A 22,086-nucleotide genomic window follows, 5' to 3' on the forward strand; every position below is an offset into this window, starting at 1 on the left:
TCCCTTAAACAATTGTTAAGCAAACATGTCAAAAATATCTCTTTGAAGGAACAACAAATTTTAGCCTGTTGAAGGTGTCCAGATATTTTGACCTTTCCCTGGGCAGATCTGGGTCTTTATAACCCTATGGAAAATCTTAAAGAAGGAGCCAGGGAGCACCTAGAGATGAGAGTGAAATTAATTTACTAATATTAGCCAGTAAATGGTGCTGTGGTATGGTCACCCACTTAGTAACTCTTCCATGGTATGCCTTTCTCCCTTAAAGTCATGCCAACAAATATGCATTGAAAAGCCATTTTTGGTGTTCGTAGGATAGCCCATAGCATGGATTACCATACTTAGTTTATCTAATCTCCTACTGTTGGACATTGATGTTATTTCCAGTTTGGGGGCTATATAATAGCAATACTGGGAAAACCTCCCTTGTAGTTAAATTTTTATTCATACCCTTAATTATTTTCTTAGCAATTCACTTCTGTGAATTTATCTGAGGTCAAAAATCGTGCCCATTTTTAAAGATTTTGATAATCTCCATCTCGCCCTTCAAGATCAATGATAACCATCACATATACCTCATAAGCCAATCCTGGGAGTGTCCATATCCCTGCATCTTGGCCAGTACTGGACATTAATTTAAAAAATTTTGCTAATGTGCCAAGAATATTTTTTTCTTTTAATTTACATTTCTTTGATTACTAGTGAGGGTGAACCTATTTTCATATGCTTATTGGCTACTTATACTCTTTTGTGACTTGCCTGGTTGTTTCCTTCCTTTAGTATACTATTTTCAAAGTTGATCATCCTTGTAATACAACTTGTTAGAGATTAGGGAAAAAGGGAAGACTTACGGAGGAGGATGGTTCAGCCTAATTCTGTTGATAGCAGGATCCTGCATTTCCTTTGTGGTACCTCCCTTTTCCACTCTCAGACCATGAGCTTTAAGCTAGAATCTTCATCTCTGACTCCAGTTATGGACATGTGACCAAGCCACTGGGAACACGTGGCTCAATTTAGTCTAATCAGAATGAAGTCTGAGATTTGTTGTGGAAGCTACCAGGAAGAGATATCCTCTCTGTTTATTACTGAACCTGAACCCAGATAATATGAGCCTGGAACTGCTGGAGCCCTTCCAATGAAGTCTGAAAATGAAGCTAGTAAAATATGATAGAATTCAGTGACCGTAGAGAGATGAGATCTGTTGATATAATTTGATTTCTCAAAACAACCACTATCTAAAGACCATGCTGTTTCTGGACATTTTTCATCTTCACCTTGCTAATTGATTAATTTAATTTTTGCTCAAGCAGCTTTGTGCAGGGTTTCCTTTCTTTTGCAACCAAAAGACCCCAGACTGATTTACTTACTATGCCTTTGGTTTAAAGATAGGTCAATGGAGACTGCTGCTATATCGTAGAAGGTGTATTTGGAGAGTTTGCTCATGTTAGGTCTTTGGTAACAATTAAAAAATAAAATTAAGTATGGAACCAACTTCTATTAGGCACAGCTCTTCCAACTATAGCAATAGTTGAAATGGTGTGTGTGTGTGTGTGTGTGTGTGTATTGTATCACGGTTGGAGCACCAACTGGCTGGTGAAGATCATTAGTGACAATTCTTGGAACTTGGCCAGGCTGTTGGCTTTGAAGCAAAGCTCATTGCAACATGTACTCCTGCTGAGCTAGATGTGTGTGTGAAATGGATGGCAAGAGCAGCTAAAATGAGGTTCTTGATGGCACCACAGGAGAAGCTTAATGACTGCCCAAGCAGGCTAGTATTGGGGGGGATGGTTGGGAAACTTGAGTAGGTATTATGATGACTCGAGGTTTCTTTGGGGCATCCAGAAATCTATGAGGCAGAACAAAGGATGAGCTGGCACATGTTACTACAATCCCTGAGCTGGGTTAGTCATGGGCTACAGAAGGAATGCACACATGGATCTTACCTTTGGGCAATTTAACTTTGATTAGAGAGATAAGAGCGGTAAAATAAGATAGCCTGTTGTCAAGGTCAAAGTGGGTGAAATGGATTAAGTGCTCTAAGTATTTTTTAGATCAGATATAAAGATGTTTTTGAAGAGTTAGGGAGTTTGACCTGGGCCTTTGCAGTGTGGGTGGTCATTGGAAGCACAATTTGATGTACATAATTCAAGACAAGATTCACGTCATTCAAGGCACTGAATTAAGAGCAAGCTTAATAGAAAAAGCTATGAGTAGAGTATCAAGAGATCTGGCTCTAGCCCCATTTGCTTCCTTAGACATATCATTTAATCTCATGCTTCTTCTTGCCTTTGATTTTTTGCTGAGTAGAACTGGTAATGCTTTCCCTTGGCAAATAAAGACAGAGCTGAGGCATGTCTTTCTCAAAGCCAAATACATTGGCTTTTTCTACCAATTTCTTTTCTTTTTGTTAAAGGCATTAAAGTAAGTCCTCGGAGTCCTTAGATTACCGACAGATTAGAAATTTGTTTAGATGGTGATTAAGGTATATCTTAGCACTTTGCTAAATTCTGGGGAACATAAAGAGGCACAAATCATGATAATCTGCTCATCTGTCGTGTCATGGAAAGAAAGCATGAAGTTAATGAGTTGAGATCTCAGGGAACCTATTTCTCACCAGCTATGAGACTAGGTTTGCTTTTAGTATCTTGTCTGTACCCTACCATAGATCTGTAAATCTGTAGATAAGAGGATGTGTATGAAGGCAAGGCACTTTTGTAATGTACCAAAGACAAACGAGGTGGCACCGTTTTAGCTGAGTAGACAGGCAGGACATATATAAAAATAACATTAATAAAACAGAGCATGGTGTGGTAAAAATATTAGGTAATATTAATTGAGCACTTACTATGTGCTAGGCAATGTGCTAAGTGTTTTATATGCATTATGTTGGCCCGCTAACATGGTTGAGCTGGAACTAGAATCTTTGTTTCACTTGCTGTTTTCATGTTTAAAGGTCTAGAGAGACTGAATGATCCTTAAAGCACTGATTTGGACTTCTTTAACTCAATAATTGTATTTTCTTTAAAAACTGTAAGTTCGAAAAGCGGTGGAGTTTTGGGGACAAAACCTGGGGGTGGTTGTAAATTGACCAGAAGGTTTACAAATACCCATAAGGACGGGCATTGTGTTAGACATTGTGGGCAAATCCATTCAGCCTAGGGCCTTCCGTCTGTATTTCCCTTTGTGAACTCTTTTGCTGAATGTCCCATCATCCTTTGTGAGATGAGGTCCTGTTCATCCTGTCTGCTTTCACGACATAAATGTTTTAGGAACTCTCCACAGACTGGCTGGATTGTCTCTTTGGGCTATGAACAGATTGTGTGGGTGATGAGACAAGTAGGAAAAGACTCAGCAATCAAAAAAGGGGGTTGGAAATCTCTTTCTCTGGCTCTCAGAATGGAGCTTGGACACAAAGGGAACTTCGTTAATCATGCCTCCTTTGTAATCAGAATGGTGGAGGCATTTTTTTAAAAACCACTATTATTTTGTCCTTTGTCTCGTCTGAGTGAAACCAATTGTTAATAGCTAATCGAGGGGTTAAAAATTTCCCAGACATGGCCAGGCAGAATCAACTTCACTTGATAAAGTAGTGAGTTGATTCTGGTTGGAACACCAATTCAGGTGTGGTGACAGGCTTGTTGCAGACATGGTGCTGGTCTGATAGGATACCCTTGTCCAAGATCTACATGGTGGCAGCATTGTGCTTAGTTGATGAAAATTTCACGCGTGTGTGAGAAATGGGGAAGAGATAGGTAAGACTTGGGGCTTGCTTGTTTGTTTTTTTTAAATGAAAGCTTCTTTCTTCCTTCCTTCCTTTCTGGCTGTGTTGGGTCTTCGTTTCTGTGCGAGGGCTTTCTCTAGTTGCGGCAAGCAAGGGCCACTCTTCAGGGTGTTGCGCGGGCCTCTCACTGTCATGGCCTCTCTTGCTGCGGAGCACAAGCTCCAGACGCGCAGGCTCAGTAGTTGTGGCTCATGGGCCTAGCTGCTGCGCGGCATGTGGGATCTTCCCAGACCAGGGCTCGAACCCGTGTCGCCTGCATTGGCAGGCAGATTCTCAACCACTGCGCCACCAGGGAAGCCCGACTTGGGGGTTTTGGTGAGTTAGGATTCAGTCACTTTGTAGTACTAAGTCCCTAAAACAAGCACTGAGTGGACAACTCCAAACATCTCAATTTACTGAGCAACTTGGACAGCTTACTTGTTTAATCTTTCTGTAGTTGCTTTCTTAGAAATCAAAGGAGGATAATAATCTTTGGTACCCACTTAATGGGTGTAAAATAATGAGAATGTAAATGCTTTGAGTGCCCTGGAGATGAAGAGATAGGGAAAATTCTCTTAATGTATTATTCATATATAATACGGTAAGATGAATCAGTATGGTTTTTTTTTGAAAACCTGTTATTATTTTAGCACCTCCTCCCTTTTACAAGGGAGGTTGTGTGCCTTAGCAGAAGTTGACTTTGTAACAATTTTATTTGCCAAGACAGGTCCAGCAAATTTACAACGTGGTGGGTTTTCCAAGAGGAAAGGTTGAGGTTATCCCTGTCCTATCCATTCCCTCACTCTGGTGGTGAGTTGTTTTATAACGAATTGTTGGTTGAGGGCAAGTCAAGGATAGTGAAACCAAAGGCAATATCAGTGTTTAGAAGAAAGCTGTCAACTGTTATTCTAGCTATTCCTTACCTGGATGTTTGTCTATTTTCTTTAAAAAATTGAATGGATTTTAAAAGTCAGATAGAGCTGGCTGTAAATTCTAAGAAAGAGGCATCACAGTGTCTTAGGGTTGGAAGACAAAAGAAAGAGCTGCTTGATTCTTGGTCCTTTTTTTAAAACCCTACTGCCCTACCCCTTCATCTATTCAGAAGAGAAAAACATCCCCCACAAGGTCTTCCCCTCTTATCTGGTACCACCTAAATGATATTTTCTTCCCAGGCAAGATGGGAGTCTACCTCTCCTATTATGGTGATGAACTACTGCTGGTGCTTTTTGCCCAATGGAGATCCCCACCTTTTCCACCCTCCATTTGTCTGTTTTCAGCAGGAATCCACAATTTTCCAATTCTTTAGAGAAACAGAGATTCTTGTTTTGTAAGGGGCCTGGGAATTTGTCTAGTCTAAACTCACCCACACTGGGGTCTCCCCAACACAGACGACCTCCCTGGCAGCAGTTTTTCCATTCCAGTGACGGTTGCTGAGTAGACAATTAAAATTGTTTAATTTTCAATCTAGTTGAAACACTATGATGGTTAAATGTTCTTTCTTATAACTCAGCGGAAAACCATTACCACATTGTATTTTCCACTCATGAATCCTGGACTTTCCTTTTGTAATAATATAGAATATGTGCTGCTTCCCTTTTGTTAGATGGTGGCCTTTCAAATAATTGAAGATGACTATCATTTCTCTCTGACTTTCCCTTTTCCAGGTGAAAACACTGTTGTCTGGTAAGATTCCTTACCAGAATCTTGCTGTTCCTCTCTGGTGATTGTATTCCCAGTCAAGATTAAGTTTACCTCTGCTACCATGGCAACCAGCTACTGCTTGTTGTTTCTACTTAGAGGAAACCACCATTTTCCTGTCTTCAGTAGAAAATCCATAATTCAAAAATCAACTTGGTAGTGTCCTTAGAACAAACACGCCTCTATTACTGGTGATCAGCTTAGTTCAGAGAGCACCGAGTTCTTCAACAGTCTTTGTGCTGGCCTCCCCATTTTAACTCATGTAACTTATGAGAAATGTACTTCGCATATATGTCTGCACTGGTTTTTCTCATTAGTAGAAATAGTGTGACCTGAGACAGAGAGAGACTCTGGACTCAGATGGATTTAGGTTCAAACCCCAGCTCAACCCTTTATTGGCTGTGACCTTGGTTGAGTTATTTACATTTTCAGAGCCTCATTTTACTCATCTCTAAATGGAGATAATGATATCTACCACTTACTGCTGTATAAGAATGAAAATCAATCCAGTTAAATCCCCTAGCCTACTTCCTGGCACATATGAAATACCCAACGATTGGTAGTTGTTATAATCATTTATAATTTGTAGATGACAACCTGATGCCTGATGCAGCCAGTCCAGCATGCAGGCAACTGTGATGGTTATGGATTATTCAGAGCTTGGAATCCCCGTAGTTGCAAACTCTGAAAAGGGAGTGTCGCAAATTGGCTTAATGGGGTATGAATTTTTCTCCGAAGCCCGAGTGATTGGGATAAAGCCAGGGTTCTCAACCAGGAGTGATTTTGCCCCCCAGGGGATATTTGGCAATGTCTAGAGACATTTTTGATTTGCACTACATTCTGGAGGAGGAGAGAAGATGCTCCTGGCAACTAGTGAATAGAAGCCAGGTCTGCTGCCAAATACCCTGTAGTGCCCAGAAGAGCCTCCACATTTATCCAGCCCCAAATGTCAACAGTGCCGGGGTTGAGAAACCCTGGGGTAGAGGGATGGTGGCAGGGTAGCCAGGAGTTTTAAGAGGGAATAGGCATGTGCAGCTCTCTGATTGTAAAGAGACCAGGCTTTGAACAAAATATTGAAATAAAATGTTGATGATACAGTGTAGGTGTAGTTCTAACCTCATACGGTCAGCCCCATAATCCTAACGTGCCTTTATAAAATGTCAGTCCTTTCCATCTTCCCAGTGTCATGTGCTGATTAAATAAGTCCTGCCAAAGGTTTGGATGACGTTTTTGCACCTGTTAATCTGTTTTGTTTGTGTTGCCCCCATGTAAAGACATGACTAGCCTAATAGAGCCATCTTGAAGTAGTGATTATGTCAAAGAAATGGACAATCCCCTTAAAATGAATTTAAAGTAATATAATAACTTCAGTTCTCTATTCATACTGTGAAACACAGTAAAGAAGACATATAATCTGTAGTACTACTTCTGGAAATCCCCCTTTGCTTCAATGCTTCTAACTTCTCTCTTCCAAAATACCCCTAAAACCTCCTCTGTTAAAATTACCCCCAAGCCCATCTCTTCCACTTGTCCCTTTTCTCTTGATTGTGTATCGTGAAAACTCAAAGAATCCGTTTAGCAGTAAGTTGAACCCTTGTTGGGGGCTGGTGAGGGCCTGCAACAGAGCAAGCAAAACCAGCATTCTCTTATCTGCAGGGAGGAAGAGATGGGAAGACCCACATGAATACTTTTGGCTATAGTTATTTTCTAATAACTTATGGAAATAACTGAAAAAATATGTTATTAAGCCCATTTCACTGAGGAGAAAATTAAGAGCTAATTCTGTGTTCAAACAACAGGCTGCTTAGGATATCCCTGGGATGTTTCTTAGGGAAAGACATCTTAGATGTTCAAGTTAAAATTCTGATAGAATCATCTCCAGTTGCTGAGAACCTCTGTTTCTAATGACCCAAGATTCAGACCTTCTGGTTCCTTGAATGTTTAGATAAACACATCCCTGGGGGGAGGGAGGGGGAGACAGGATAGACAGCAAGGAGCATGTCACCATTTCCCACCAGATTATTCTTCTGCATCTGCTGGCAGCTTTCTTATTATCGGTAGTTAACATTCATTAAGGCCTCACTATGTGCAAGGTACTGTGATAGGCTCTTTTTACTAATTATTTTATCTTTACAACAAACTTACGAGGTGGGTACTCATAGTAAACTTTTCCAGAGGAGAAACTGGCATTTTGTAAGGCCATGAAAATTGCCCGACTAAATTGCTAGTAAGAAACAGAGTTAGATTTGATCTCAAGTTTTTCTGAGTCTAGAGCCCTTGCTTTTAATTTCTCTTGTTCTGTTTTTGTAGATGCCTACAGCAACCTAAAGAACCCTTTCAGTGAAAGCATTTCCCTTGCTGCACTGTAATTGTCATTTTCTCTTATGGAACATTTTTTCATAGAGGGTAAATTTTGAAATATATTAAGAACCCAGCAGTTTAAATGAAAATCTGAATGAATGTTATGAATTGATTTCTTGTTAGCAAATTTTGTCCATGATCTTTTGGCTTAGGGCAGTGTTTGCCATGACTTCCATTTCTTCTGAATAATAGACTCAGCTCTGTTGAGCCTATTTCTATCAACCTGAAAAATAGAGGTTGGACATACTCCAGATTATTTCATTGTGTTGGAATGTCTTTGTGTTGTTATACCGCAAGTGTATGGGCCATTGGCTGGAAGCTGGAATGGAGTTTTGGGTTTTTTTCCCTAAACGTTTTCATTATGATTAGGTTGGACCACCTTCCCATAGTATGTATTACAGGGGTATATTTCATCATGCTGAATATATCAGTATGAAATTTTACATATACAGTTGGCTCTAGCTTGCCTTTGCTTTCTGGAATAATTTGTTGATGTCAGCAGTTGTTGGAAGATAGAAAACACCCAGAGCCCATTTCGGCCTCAGTAAGCAACAGAGAAGAGTAAGAGATTACAGTCTTTTCCTCTAACAGATGTGAAAATACAAGGAAAATGAGGGGAGAAGGGGCTAGATTGGCAAGGTGTGGCAGCCTGTAGTGTTTTAATATATTTCAAAATGTAATATATTTCAAAATGTATCATATACATTGATCCTAATTTAAAAGGGTATTTTTCAACCTTAAAAGAATGACTTTCACCATAACATAGAACATATAAATTCCCTTTAGAGTCAAAGAATTTCTAAGTTAGGAATGTCTAGCAGTTAAAATACTGCCCTTTACAGTTGAGAGAACTGGGACCCAAGATTGGTTGAATACTTTGCCTGCTTAGTGGCATATCCAGTACTAGAACTCCGCAATCCTGATTCATTGATAATTCATGATAATTGATAATTCATTCCGCCAAGGTTCTTATCCTCAAACTTGTAGTAATTCAGGATAGCAGACCAATTTGTGGCCCAGAGTTGAAGCTCTAAATGTCTGAAGAGTGCTCATAGAATATAATGATGGAGAAGGCCCTAAAGGCTGTCTTTCCATCCCCATCCAGTGCTCAAATGTCCTCTGCACTCTTTGCACTTACCAAGTGTTTCTAGCAGGAGCATTTGTACTCACACAGGTATGACCAACTCATTGTCTTCAACTGGTCAGGTTAACTTCGGACCATCTGATTTCTATTGCTCTCAGATTTCCTTCCTTAGAACTTGCAACATTGGAACCACCTAGAATAAATCTAACTCCTCTTCCAAATCTTAGTCATTCATGTATTTGAACTTTTATCTGTAACACCCCCTGCATCATACAGACTGAACTCTTTAATTTAACAAGCTCTACACCCCCAGCTTCTTTATATTCTGCCTGTCATATGACATATCACTCATTTTCCTTTGATTCCTCTCCTAGCAAATGACATTGCCATCCATCTGCTGTCCATGCAAGGAACTTGGACATCCTTGACTTCTCTCTCTCACTCACGTCCTGTGTTAACCAAAAGGGCCCACAAATTCTTCCTCCTAACTAGCTCTTCCCTCCAGTTACAATTGCATTTGCCTGTCACCATTCAGAAGCGCCATGTGTCATCTCAAGACTTCTGATACCATCCTGTGCTCCACAGTTCCTTCAACACCAGAAGTCTTCCATTGCTTTTCTTTGCTACTCTTTTGTGAACTTTCATATGTAATTCATTGGACCACAGAGAAAATCTCATTTAGAGCTGCTAGCTAAATAGATCATAATGCCGCAGAAGATTCTTTTGTCCAGGTTTCTGTCTGAGCTGTTTTGTAGATTTGATCTCAAAAGTAGGATTTGATGCCTTTAAAAGCAGGTGACTTGTGTAGGGATGTTAATGAAATGGCCCCAAATTTCCCTATACATGTTCTTAGGAATATAGATTTTGTTATAAAATCTTCAAATTTGCAGCCATTAATTATATACACTTAAGTCTAAGATGTGAATATTTTATCTCGTTTTGTCTCCTATTTTCTTTCCACCATGCAGGCCTTGATCCCTTCAAGGTAGTGCTGGTATAGGGTAAATAACTGATAAGCCCTACCTTTGTGAACCTCAGTTTCCAGGAAATAGTGCTAAAGAGTGGTATCTAAACATGCTCCCACAATTTTAATATTGGCTGCAGACCCTCCTAGTAAACAGGTAATGGCTAATAAGTAAACTGGCAATTGAGGCAATGTGGTATGTTGGAAGGAGCAACAGATGTGAAGTGAGACCAGAGTTCTAGTCCCAGCTCTTCCACTTACTGGTGGGACAAAGCCACCAATCTTCTGCATATGCAGTGTGGACCATTATAATAACAACTTCACCTGTTTCCTATGAGGATTAGATGATCAAAGTGTCTGAAAGTGCTTTGTAAAATGTAACGTGCAGTTCACATATTAGTTAGTATTCATGTTTGTTATTAACATTGATAATATTGATAAAAGTAGAATATCTGTAATTTATAAATAATACATGTCTGATAATAATAAATTATAGGTAATAAACATGTGAAATTATTGTAGAATGTAATAGGTACTTCAGAACAAAGCAGCTATTTCTCCTAGAAGATTTAATTTGGGGGTTTTCTAACTGTAAAGTTTCACTCCAAAGGTGTGCCAGTGGTGAGCTGGCTGGTTCATAGAGCCAGGTGGCCACCTTTGTGTCTTCCCTACCCACATAGCTGCCAAGAGCAGCTTTGGGGGCCTCTACAGGGGCTCTGAGAGATTTTCCACACAATAGCTTGTTCACCCTCCATGCTGGGTTTATGAGATCATAGCCAAGGTAGTAAATTATAAGATGCTATAATTCACTTTCCATAGGTGGTCTTGGCTGCATTCCACAGCCCTTTGGCTGAATGGTGGCTGATTTTGACGCACTGGCACAAAGTCAGAAATTCAGCCCAGATGACTGGTTTGCTGAGCGATGAGCAATAGTGTCAACAGATGAGCCGTTTGCTTTTTCTGTGGAGGACTTTTGTGTTCACTTCGTGTGTAGTTTCTAGTGTTTTGAGTATTTTTGAAGCGATGGAAAAACAGTAATTGTAGGTATTTTTCAGAGCTAGAGGTTAGAAATATTTGATGTACCTGTCAAGCCTCTTAATTTAATCTCTGTTCGTTGCCATACACCAAAGTTGAGGGTCAGTTTTTAAAATCTGAATTCAGGATTGCTCCCCCAATTAGCACGTCTAATGGTTGGCAGATTTTATGTGCTAAAACTCTGGCAGGGCTCTTTATGTGCATTTTATTATTTTTTCAAAAAGAGGGGGGAAAAACTGGCACTAATCTTGAGCCTAAAGTAACTTCATGTTTACCACAGCATTTCAAATACTATGTAAGAATTTGGCTCTGTGTCCTAAAGCACAGTAATTTTTTTCCTCTTGGTTCCAGCGCTCCTCAATTCCACGGGATCCAAGCCAGACAAGTAATGGAAGCCAAGTGGCGCTTCATGTTTGCTGTGTAGATTCTGACAAATGTAGAGTAATTCTTCTAGTCCTCAAAGCTGTTGCATCTTTGGCTCCAGAACAATTGAGGTTGCAGGCTAAGCATTTAAAATCCTCATCAGCCTAAGATGTAAACATACACTATTTTTCAATATTTTTTAAAGAAGGAATGAATTACACAAGTGTTTGCTACAATTTCTGAACCTTTCCTGTCAAAATGTCTGTCATTTATTCATAAGTTTATGTTGTAGGGAACTGTTTTAAAATACGTGTTTGACTTGTGTGTGTACAGTACAAATTACTTTGCATTCATCTCTGCTATGTGGGGTGTGTGTGTGTTTGTGTGTTTTGGTGGTGGTAGGTTAGTGTAGAGGAATGTTCTGCTTGTTCTGCTGTGTTTAAAAATTTAGCTTTCTTAGAACAGATGTTAGCATAATTAACTACTACTTACTGAAATCGGCTGGCAAGAATGAATTACACGTCACTTAGTGTACCCCGTTACGCCCACTGGGGCATAGCTAGGATAATTCTGAAAATTACTTCTCCAGATCTTGGCCCTGCACACCCACTTTTGGTTCTCTAGTGACTGAGATTGAATCGTGAAATAATATTTTAGTTAGTAATCTAGTAAGATTTAATTGGTATGGTTGAAATATAGGAGAATTTTATCTTCAAAGTCAATGGCAGAGGTAGAGTGAGTGTCTGACCATTACAACTTCAGAGCAATTTATCTAAAGGAGTTAACACTGAGTCAGTTAATTCTGAAGCACTCAGTTTAACACAAGTATTTACACTTTCTTTAGCTGAAAAGTTTTGAAGTGGTCATTATTATGAGACAGTCTAAAACTTAGGTACATGCTGTGGTAGATACTAAGAAATCTTTTTAGGAACTGACCTGGAGGGAACAGTAAGCAGAATTGGTCAAGGAATTGCTAGTTGTCTAAAACCTCTCAACTCAACCAGATAATATGATCTGGCTACTTCAGTTGTATAGTATATCCCACATGTATCCTTTTAACTAGAATTAAGGTAGAAGGTTTCTGAGCTTAAGAAAGGCAGGTGCAACCTCTGAGGGAATTCAATTTAATACATTTAAAAGCTAATTTTTAAATTTAGCTGAAGATTCCTTTATGTTAAATGAGTGTTTGTGGGGGGTGGTTTGAATAAAACTTGTAGTTGTATAAATAACAGGTATTCATCTGGTCTCCTTGGTTTCTGTGGCCACCTGTGTTCCTCTGCTCCTCTTTTCCCCATCCCCTTCCTTGGGAGGGAATCAAAAAATTCTAAGCAAACCCTGGAATTGTCCAAGGGCCTTAAAGGCCCAATGCATTTCATATAAATTCTCATCTAGGCAAGCATAGATATTCAGATAGGTAAAGCTTAGAACCAATTTGAGTATATAATCTTTTATGAACATCTTATAACCATCCATGATGAACACGTTATACATACCGTTCATAGCCAGGAAATGGAAGTGTTCTTTATATTACAAAGTGAAATGGATATTGAGCCATTTAACTTTGTAGTTCAGGTGAAAGCTGTGGGGCTTACATTATCCAGCTATTGCTTTTATTCTCTACTTTCATAGATACAGACATAGGCCAAGTAATTCTTAGTGCCCCAAACATTAATTCCATGCTTTTAAATCAGCCTCAACTCTTTTTAAAAAATAAAGTCTAATATTCACTTCCTAGTATCCAAAATCTTTTAGGGAACAAAGTAGAGAACAAATAAACAAATAAAATTGTAAAAAATAAATAAACCAATTATTCATGTTTATACAGGTCAGAGATCATGACAGCAGATTTTTTTTTTAAACATCTTTATTGGAGTATAACTGTTTTACAATAGTGTGTTAGTTTCTCCTTTACAACAAAGTGAATCAGTTATACATATACATATGTTCCCATATCTCTTCCCTCTTGCATCACCCTCCCTCCCACCCTCCCTTTTCCACCCCTCTAGGTGGTCACAAAACACAGAGGTGATCTCCCTGTGCTATGCCGCAGCTTCCCACTAGCTATCTAATTTACATTTGGTAGTGTATATATGTCCCTGCCACTCTCTCACTTCGTCACATCCTACCTTTCCCCCTCCCCATATCCTCAAGTCCATGCTCTAGTAGGTCTGTGTTTTATTCCCGTCCTATCACTAATCTCTTCATGACTTTTTTTTTCTTAGATTCCATATATATGTGTTAGCATACGGTATTTGTTTTTCTCCTTCTGACTTACTTCCCTCTGTATGACAAACTCCAGGTCTATCCACCTCATTACAAATAACTCAGTTTCATTTCTTTTTATGACTGAGTAATATTCCATTGATGACAGCAGATTTTGAAGTAAGACCAGATTTCAAGAGTTAAATCAACCTCCCTCTTGAGTCAGGAGAAGTTACCTGCTAGCAATTGTCTGTTTTTATTTATTTATTTATTTATTTATTTTCACTTTAATATTTTAATACATCTCTCTTCTAAATATAATTCTGTCACATATTTTTTACACCTATATAAACAGCTTAATAAGTTATTTTAAGAAATAGGAATGAAATTAAAGGAAATAACACCTTAAGTTTTTATTAATTAGCAAAAGCAAAATAATAAAAAATAAGAGTAATGAACTCGTATACAAGTGCACCATTTTCTACAACAAAAAAAATAACACTTTCAAGAAATTAAATAATTGTAAGAATATAAATAATGTACTTTATTTAAAAAGCTCTATAGTTTACCTGGATCAGCCTTATTGCATATATTTCATAACAGTTTAAAAATTTCTCCAGATTTAAATGTTAAGTCCCCAAATTTATAACATTGTATATCACATTTCATTCCAGAAGAGAAAATGACCTGGTCTCAGGGAGAGTTGCTTACAGCTTGGATATTTTGTAAACTTTTATATGAAGTATTAATACAATTTCTTTCATTCAGACAATTAAAACAATTTTCCTGGAATACAGTAGGGAACAAAATGTATAGAAATCATATAGTTAAAGGGGTTCAAATCAGACAGCAAAGATTTCCCAGACCATAAAATCTATGAAGACAGGAAGCAAGTGATTTAACTTTCAAGATGTTAATTTACAGATCTAACTATTAATTTATGTTTGACATTAAAACAAATTTTGAATAAGTACTGTTATAGCATTTTTGTTTTAGGGACAATCTTATACTGGTTGGGTTATTCTGTCAGTTATTATATATTCATTATTAGATCATATAATTAATGGGAGTCTACTCAGCTTTGTTTCATTTCATTAATTGTAAGGGTGTGTTTTTATTTTTTTAAAATGTTTTTCTTCCAGTTTATTGAGATATAGTTGGCATACAGCACTGTGTAAGTTTAAGGGTTACAGGATAATGATTTGACTTACATATATCATGAAATGATTATGTTTTTAAATCAGTGTGTATAGTTTTGTTTTTTCATTTTTGTTAGCTAAGATGCTATTATAAAAATAAAATTCTCTAAAATATTTCTGAAACGTTTGACCATTTTTAATTAAAATCATTACTTTTGGGCTTCCCTGGTGGCGCAGTGGCTGAGAGTCCGCCTGCCGATGCAGGGGACACGGGTTCGTGCCCCGGTCCGGGAAATCCCACATGCCGCGGAGCGGCTCGGCCCGTGAGCCATGGCCGCTGAGACTGCGCGTCCGGAGCCTGTGCTCCTCAACGGGAGAGGCCACAACAGTGAGAGGCCCGCGTACCGCAAAACAACAACAACAACAACAAAATCGTTTTCAATTAGAGAGGTTCTGGTTATTAATGCTTGTAAACATGAATTACCCTATTAATTGGTCTGTTTTCCACATTCCTTCCCCTTGGAGCCCAAAGCACATTAATCCTGAAATATCATTTCTGTTGCAAGAAGCCAGTCTTCCTCTAATTTAGGTGAAGGCTATTCTGATAATGGAGACTGCACAGGCTCTTCGGAGACCCCATTGCCTTCTCCCTTCCTTCCGGGGCACCGTGTTGCTCATGTCTGGCCTTGTGGCTACCTATAAGATACCAACAGTGTCTTAGAAGGAAAGATTCCCCCAAATAAAAGTTCTTTGTTATTTGTGGGTCTCTTCATGTCGCTGTACAAAGTGAAGCTGAGACTGTTGGGAACAGAAGCCAAGGCCCCCTAAAGAACTAGACCCCTGGTCAGAGAAAGCAAAGGGCTGTAACAAGGTTAGGGCTGTGCAGCATTTTCACCTAGTAAATGATCTCTTCTTAAATTTGATGCTCAAACACAGACTGAACGATTGGCCTTTAGTATCCTCAGATCAACCAGCCAGGGATTGATCTGCTGATCAGGAGGGCCGACTGTATTGTGCCATTTTATAGAAGGGACTTGAGCATCCTCAGAATTTGGTATCCATAGGGGCCGTGGAAGCAATCCTCCATGGATACAGAGGGATGACTGTATTGTGGTTTTCTAGATAGCCTCTGACCCAGCACATGCTCTTCTTCAACGCCTTCCCTACTCCTGTCCCCTTTCACCTGGCTAACTAACACCTGCTCTCTTTGAAGTCTTAAGTCCAGGCCTTGGTCAGGCAGCTCTCCCAGCCCCCCTCACAAATGGTGCCTCCTGTGCAACATCTGTAAGGGCACGTTTCAATCAGGATGGACTTCTCTGCCAACTTCTCACCCTCCCACACTCGACTGTGAGCAACTCAGGGTCTGGGACTGTCATTTGTCTCTATCTTTAGGTTGCACAGTGCCCGCATAATAGTAATACTCCTAGATAACTGCTAAAGGAATCTTCTTTACTTGTAATAAAGCAAAGAAATAAATAGTCTGTGTTGGCTTAAACGGAGACCATGTGTCATGTCAGCATGTTGTTTTAATGTTATTTTAACTTTTCTAGGAGGCAACCAAGTCTTGTGTCTCTGTCCAACTCTCTAATTAAAGGTTCTGGCGGGAGTAGGGGCTAATGATTTGATGTTGACTCAACTTTGAGCATGATAGCGGTAGTGGTTGGCCAGATAGTAATTTGTAAACTGGACAGCCATTTGAGATGCCGTAACAGGAAGCTGACTGGAGTCAATGAATATTCTTCCAAAAGAAGTACAGGTTTAGTCATTGTTCACTTACATTTTTATTCAAGGTTGCATTGTAATGATGACTGGAATTTTTGCCTCATTCTAGTGAATTCATTTCTCCTGCCTTCCAAATATCTGACTATGGCCCTTTCTCAGGTAATGTCAGGGTAAATATAGTATCACCACAACTATAATTACTTTTTCCTGTAATTATTTATGTATTGTCTGTTTTCCCCATTATTTTTACATTCCACATGGCTGGTGTCTGCTAGGTTCCCTCAAGCACCTAACAGTGCTTCGTGCATAGTAGGTATTCAAGACATATTTGGTGAATGCAGTATGAGCCTCAGTGATGTATGTCACTGAAGCGTCACTGAATTTTTAAAGAGGCTTCACGTTGTGTTTGTGCAGTTTTTCCCAGCCCTGAAATAGAAGTCTTATTGATTTCACATCGCTTTAAAATTAAATGTTGTATAGTGTCAGATTTCACAGTTCTCTGCTATTGTGGAGAGACGGAGGCCAAAAATACTGTGTTGAAATACAGATAAAAAAAGGAAAAAAAATGGCCTATGTCTGACACAGTAAAGAGAACTGGCCTCAAAATGGGGTGGTGTTTTCAAAGAGTAGCTTGTGTTTTATAACTTCTGTGCCTACTCCAAAAGTTGTGTTAACCTACCATAAACTAACCAGTCCATAGTGCCTGGGCATATTCATTTTGGGCCAGACTGCTCTGTCTATGAAATTGTACTGATGTAGAAGTAGCTTTGGGCCACTTGTTTTCAACTAAGTGCTACGAATGGGTAGAGGGGACATTTATAATATGTGCCAAAGCAGCTGGGTGGTATTACATTACTGTCCTAGGAATACTGAGGAGTGGTTATTTTTAGCTTTCACCTGAGCAAACATGACTCAGTTTGTTGACCTGAATCCATCTAGTTCCTTCTTAAGTACACAAACTATTAATCCCTAGAACCACGCTGGTGACTGAGGCCTTCCTTACGTATAACTGTTGGTTAGTTGACTGTGGCTTGCTCAAAGGTCACAGATAATTTCAGCTTCTCCCATTTCATTCTTTTCTCTTACAATAAAATCCCTCACACTTTTTAAAAATTTAAAGACATAAATCAAAGTTCTTTTGATTTTAGACACTGCTTTGTGATCTATGTAGTCACATTGTTGGCTATAGCTGATGAAAACACCTTCTATAGTAGGCAAACAGCTAAGAGCTATAGACTTTGTTATTGGCTTACTTTGATATGCTTTCTACATAAGAAACACCTGGAAATTCACTTTTAGCTGGAGTAGGAAGTTGTCTTGAACTGTAAACATATTATTCAGGGAACATTAACTGTCCATGTTTGAATATCAGAATGTCTGTTCACTTTCTCAAATGATACAAGGGTTTCGCCTTTTGAGCATTATTAGAAATGGAAAATGTTGAATTATCTTCAGATTGTTAAAGTTATACAAAAGGTTTTTTAGACTAGATTTATTCAAGTGAAGAAAAATACTTGTGATTCTTATAGTATAGCTTGAGATGCACTTGTGGCTTCCCAAGTTCATTGCCATGCTATTTATGAAAATATTAGTATTCCTGGGATTTTTTTCTTTATGCAAAAAAACACTAGACTAATGAAAGAATGAAAATAATTCAGGCTGCTACAAAGGCAGGCGTTCACCGTGTCCATTAAAAATGCAGCCTTTGTGCCTGTAAAGTGTTCAGCTTCTCTGTTATTAAGTTTGGAATGTGGTTTTGGAGGTTAACTAGGAACTCAGATAGTTATTTTTCATTTTGGTCTAAGGAGGGAGAGACTTGTTTTTCAAAAGGAAAAAAAAATAAATGAAAAAAGGTTAGGTTCATTTTGGAAGAATAGAAGTTTTAAAATGTAGTAACTATTTTCTGCAGCAAATAGTCAGTTTGAGTATGTTAGCCAAAAATAGAATTCATGACTTTTGTCTCCCGGTTTATTCTCCTACCACATTAAAAGAAGTTTAGTTAAATGTGCCATTTGGTCTTTGTAATGTTGGTGGGCTATTTAGCAGAGTCAGGATAACCAAAGTTTGATTGGTTCATATTTCTAATAATAAGTGAGATGTCTGATTTTAGATGGATTAGGTGTAAAATGTATTCATGATACAGTTTTGAGTTTTAAAGAAAAACTTCCCTGGCATGGATTAGTGGTGGCTCTGTGTTGTGGTATTCAGGATACTACATTGAAGAACTTTCAGCTAGAGTTTAGCAGTGGTGTGTTTCTGGTGAGTTTTAGTAGGCATCATCCCAGCTTTCTGGGAACATAACATTTTACTACTCAAAATTTACTGTTAGGACTGATATTTAGGGATAGAAAAATGTGTATTTGAGCACTAGAAGTAGGGCAAAGTATTACTAATACACACTCTTGTGTCATAAATGACTTTTCCTCTTGCTTCACATATTCCTCTAGTTGCTATTTGATCTCTGTCAAGTAAGAGATGATTTCTGTTCATAAAGGGTCTGGAAGCACTGTGTGTCAAGTATCATATGTGAAAAATTAAACATATTTAAACCATGCACATAAACCAGATTTATGTTTTCCTTCCACTACTTTCAGAGAAAAGTTTTATAAATAGATTTAAAAATATATTGTAGTAGAAGGATCTACATGAAGAAAACTGTGAAAATTTTCAAAGAGATATTAAAATGGACTGTAGTTAATAGAGAAGTGATCACTGTTCTTGGGTGGGAAAACTAAATGTCAGGAAAGGCTGCCAACTTTGTCCACATTAATTTATAGACGTAATTTCAATCAGATCCCAGCAAAAAATATAAACATGAAACGGCATGGGGGAGGGGTTTTACTCTATCAGATATTGATATAAACCATTAGTTTACATGACTTAAAACCATGTTGTGGGCTTCCCTGGTGGCGCAGTGGTTGAGAATCCGCCTGCCGATGCAGGAGACACGGGTTCGTGCCCTGGTCCGGGAAGATCCCACATGCCGCGGAGCAACTAAGCCCGTGAGCCATGGCCGCTAGGCCTGTGCGTCTGGAGCCTGTGCCCCGCAACGGGAGAGGCCACAACAGTGAGAGGCCCGCATACCGCAAAAAAAAAAAAAAAAAAAAAAAAAAAAAAAAAAAACCATGTTGTGTTGGGCCATGAATTTACAGTCCAATACATGGAAATAGACTAGATTGTCCAGAAATATCTATTTGTATACATAAGATAAAGGTGCTGTCATAAAGCAACAAAAAGGGAGAGTTTGTTCAGTAAAGAATAATTTAAATATTTAGAAAAATGAAACTAGATTCTCACCTCATCCCTTATATCAAAACAAATTCCAGGTGGATCAACTATTTAAATATTAAAAAAATGAAATTGTTAAAAATGACTAGAAGGTAAAAGTTTATTGAATTTGGAGATTAGAAAGTCTCTCTATACACAGAAGAATGGGAAAAACATAAAAGTGTGATTTACATGAGATCTGGGATTTCTCTGTATTAAAATATGCAGTAAACAAATTGAGGCAGCAGAGGGAAAAGTTGAGGTAAATCACTAACAAAACATATTAGGCAAAGAATTATTCTTATTTATAGACAACCTTTACAAAACAAGGGGTGGGGGATATAGGTAAATTAAAAGTGTATCGTGGGGTTTCCCTGGTGGCGCAGTGGTTGAGAGTCCGCCTGCCGATGCAGGGGACACGGGTTCGTGCCCCGGTCTGGGAAGATCCCACATGCCACGGAGCGGCAGGACCCGTGAGCCATGGCCGCTGAGCCTGCGCGTCCGGAGCCTGTGCTCCGCAACGGGAGAGGCCACAACAGTGAGAGGCCCGCGTAACGCAAAAAAAAAAAAAAAAAAAAAAAAAAAAAAGGAGGGGGGGGGTATATCGTGTGATTATTTTGCAACCACTAGTTGAAAAAATTCTAATTACATAGAAAATATTTATAATATAATAGCTAAAATTTTATATTTTTTCATGTACTTTCAAGCACTGTTCTGAATACTTTTCATATGTTAATTTGTTTAATGTATACAATGACTCAGAGAGTGTGACAAGATCTGAGACATCGAGGAAGTGATTCCAAGGGAAATCGAAGCCAATGACATTGTGTCTTCTGTCCACAGTCCCCTCCCCTCCATGGAGATGAGTCCTTGGTTCCAGTTCATGCTGTTTATCCTGCAGCTGGACACTGCATTCAAGCTATTATTGTTGCCATTTAAGAGATAACAAGACTAATAGACAGGTTTAGAAATTCACCCCAAACTTTGCTAGCTTGGATTCATGGTGACACAACCAGAAATGAGAGAGCCAGGCAAGTTGGCTTCACAGCTTGCGTTATTTACCACTGTTCTACTCTACTTTGCTAAGTGATTAAAAAGAAGAAGCTACGAATAGGTATGACCCTATTTTGTAATAATGTGTGTTAATATTAGTATGTATTTTAAAGTTATACAAATTAATTCCTCTATAAATTTGTATCTAGTTACAAACTCATAGAAAAGACAGATAATACTCTGATATTTTTCCAACAGTGGTTACTTCTCTTTAGTGGGATTTTGGGTAAATGTTGTTTTGAACTTCAACATTTCTGTATTTTGCAAGTTTTCTGTTATAATTATGTGACCATTTTATAATCACAGAATTGTGTTGTTTACGTTATATATTTCAAATTTGATGATCCCTCTTGAAACGCATGTATCGTATTTTAGTATACCCTTGAAGTGTCAGTCAGTGTTTGGGTTCCATTCTCTGATAGGTGCATTAAATGGGGGCCCAAAGTCAGAAAAATTCTTTCTCTCAATCAAAAGCAGTGTTGTAGAATTTCAGAGTTAAGAAGAATCTTAGAAACCAGCCATCTTGGTTGAATTTTAGAAGCCAGCCGTCTTATTTCTCAGATGAGGATCCTGAACCTACTATAGATTTAACCAATTTACCCAAAATTACCTGAGAGTAAGTCATACAACCAGGCTTCAGATCCAGGTCTTCTGATTTCAGACACTGTGTTCTGTGAAGCCCCAGAGTGGAATGTGAAACACAGTTGATTTTTGTGACATTTGTTTGGAGTGAGGAGGTAACAGAACAAAACTGAAGAAAACAAATGTATTCTTTCAATAAATAAAAGTCACTGAAAACAATGGGATGGCTCTTGGGGATGCTTTATGATGCCTCTGGAGGTCACTGAAGGATCCTCACCCAGATTTGGGAGATCTCTTGGTATTAATGACCTCAAGTCATAGAAGGTGGTGTGAAAAATGGAGAGAGGACAGTAGTGGAAAGAATATTAGACAGAAATAGGCACTTCCGTGGATGATTCTTCTAAAACAGGAAAATATTCTCTTTTCAGCTCCTGGACCCACAACGGCAGTGTCCTACATGTCAGTGAAATGCGTGGATGTCCGTAAAAACCATCACAAGACAAAATGGTTAATGCCTTGGGGACCCAACCAGTGTGACAAGATCCGAGACATTGAGGAAGCGATTCCAAGGGAAATCGAAGCCAATGACATTGTGTTTTCTGTTCACATTCCCCTCCCCTCCATGGAGATGAGTCCTTGGTTCCAGTTCATGTTGTTTATCCTGCAGCTGGACATTGCATTCAAGCTGAACAACCAAATCAGTAAGTGCATTCTCCCTATCCCTCTCCTATCCTAGAGAATGTCTCTCTTCAGGCTTTTCAGAGCTGGTTATAATAACAGTAAAATGATAGTATTACTAGTGACAATTATCGACTGCTTTCTACTTACTAGACACCTTTCTGAGTACTCTACCTGAATT

The 22,086-nt window shown here is 38.7% G+C and overlaps 1 protein-coding gene across 4 annotated transcripts in view; it reads left to right on the plus strand.

Annotated features, from left to right (window-relative positions):
* Positions 1–22,086, plus strand: part of WLS (Wnt ligand secretion mediator) — a 117,604-nt gene that overhangs the window by 17,051 nt on the left and 78,467 nt on the right. For 2 of the 4 annotated variants that reach the window (XM_059046439.2, XM_059046421.2), the window contains exon 2: positions 21,656–21,928. The exons of the other annotated variants lie outside the window; for them this stretch is intronic. In XM_059046439.2, the coding sequence (XP_058902422.1) occupies positions 21,656–21,928 (273 nt within the window). The remainder of the gene's footprint in view (positions 1–21,655; positions 21,929–22,086) is intronic. 4 annotated transcript variants of the gene reach the window in all.

The sequence above is a fragment of the Kogia breviceps genome, chromosome 1 (genome assembly GCF_026419965.1).
Source record: "Kogia breviceps isolate mKogBre1 chromosome 1, mKogBre1 haplotype 1, whole genome shotgun sequence".
NCBI classification, from domain to species: Eukaryota; Metazoa; Chordata; class Mammalia; order Artiodactyla; family Physeteridae; genus Kogia; species Kogia breviceps.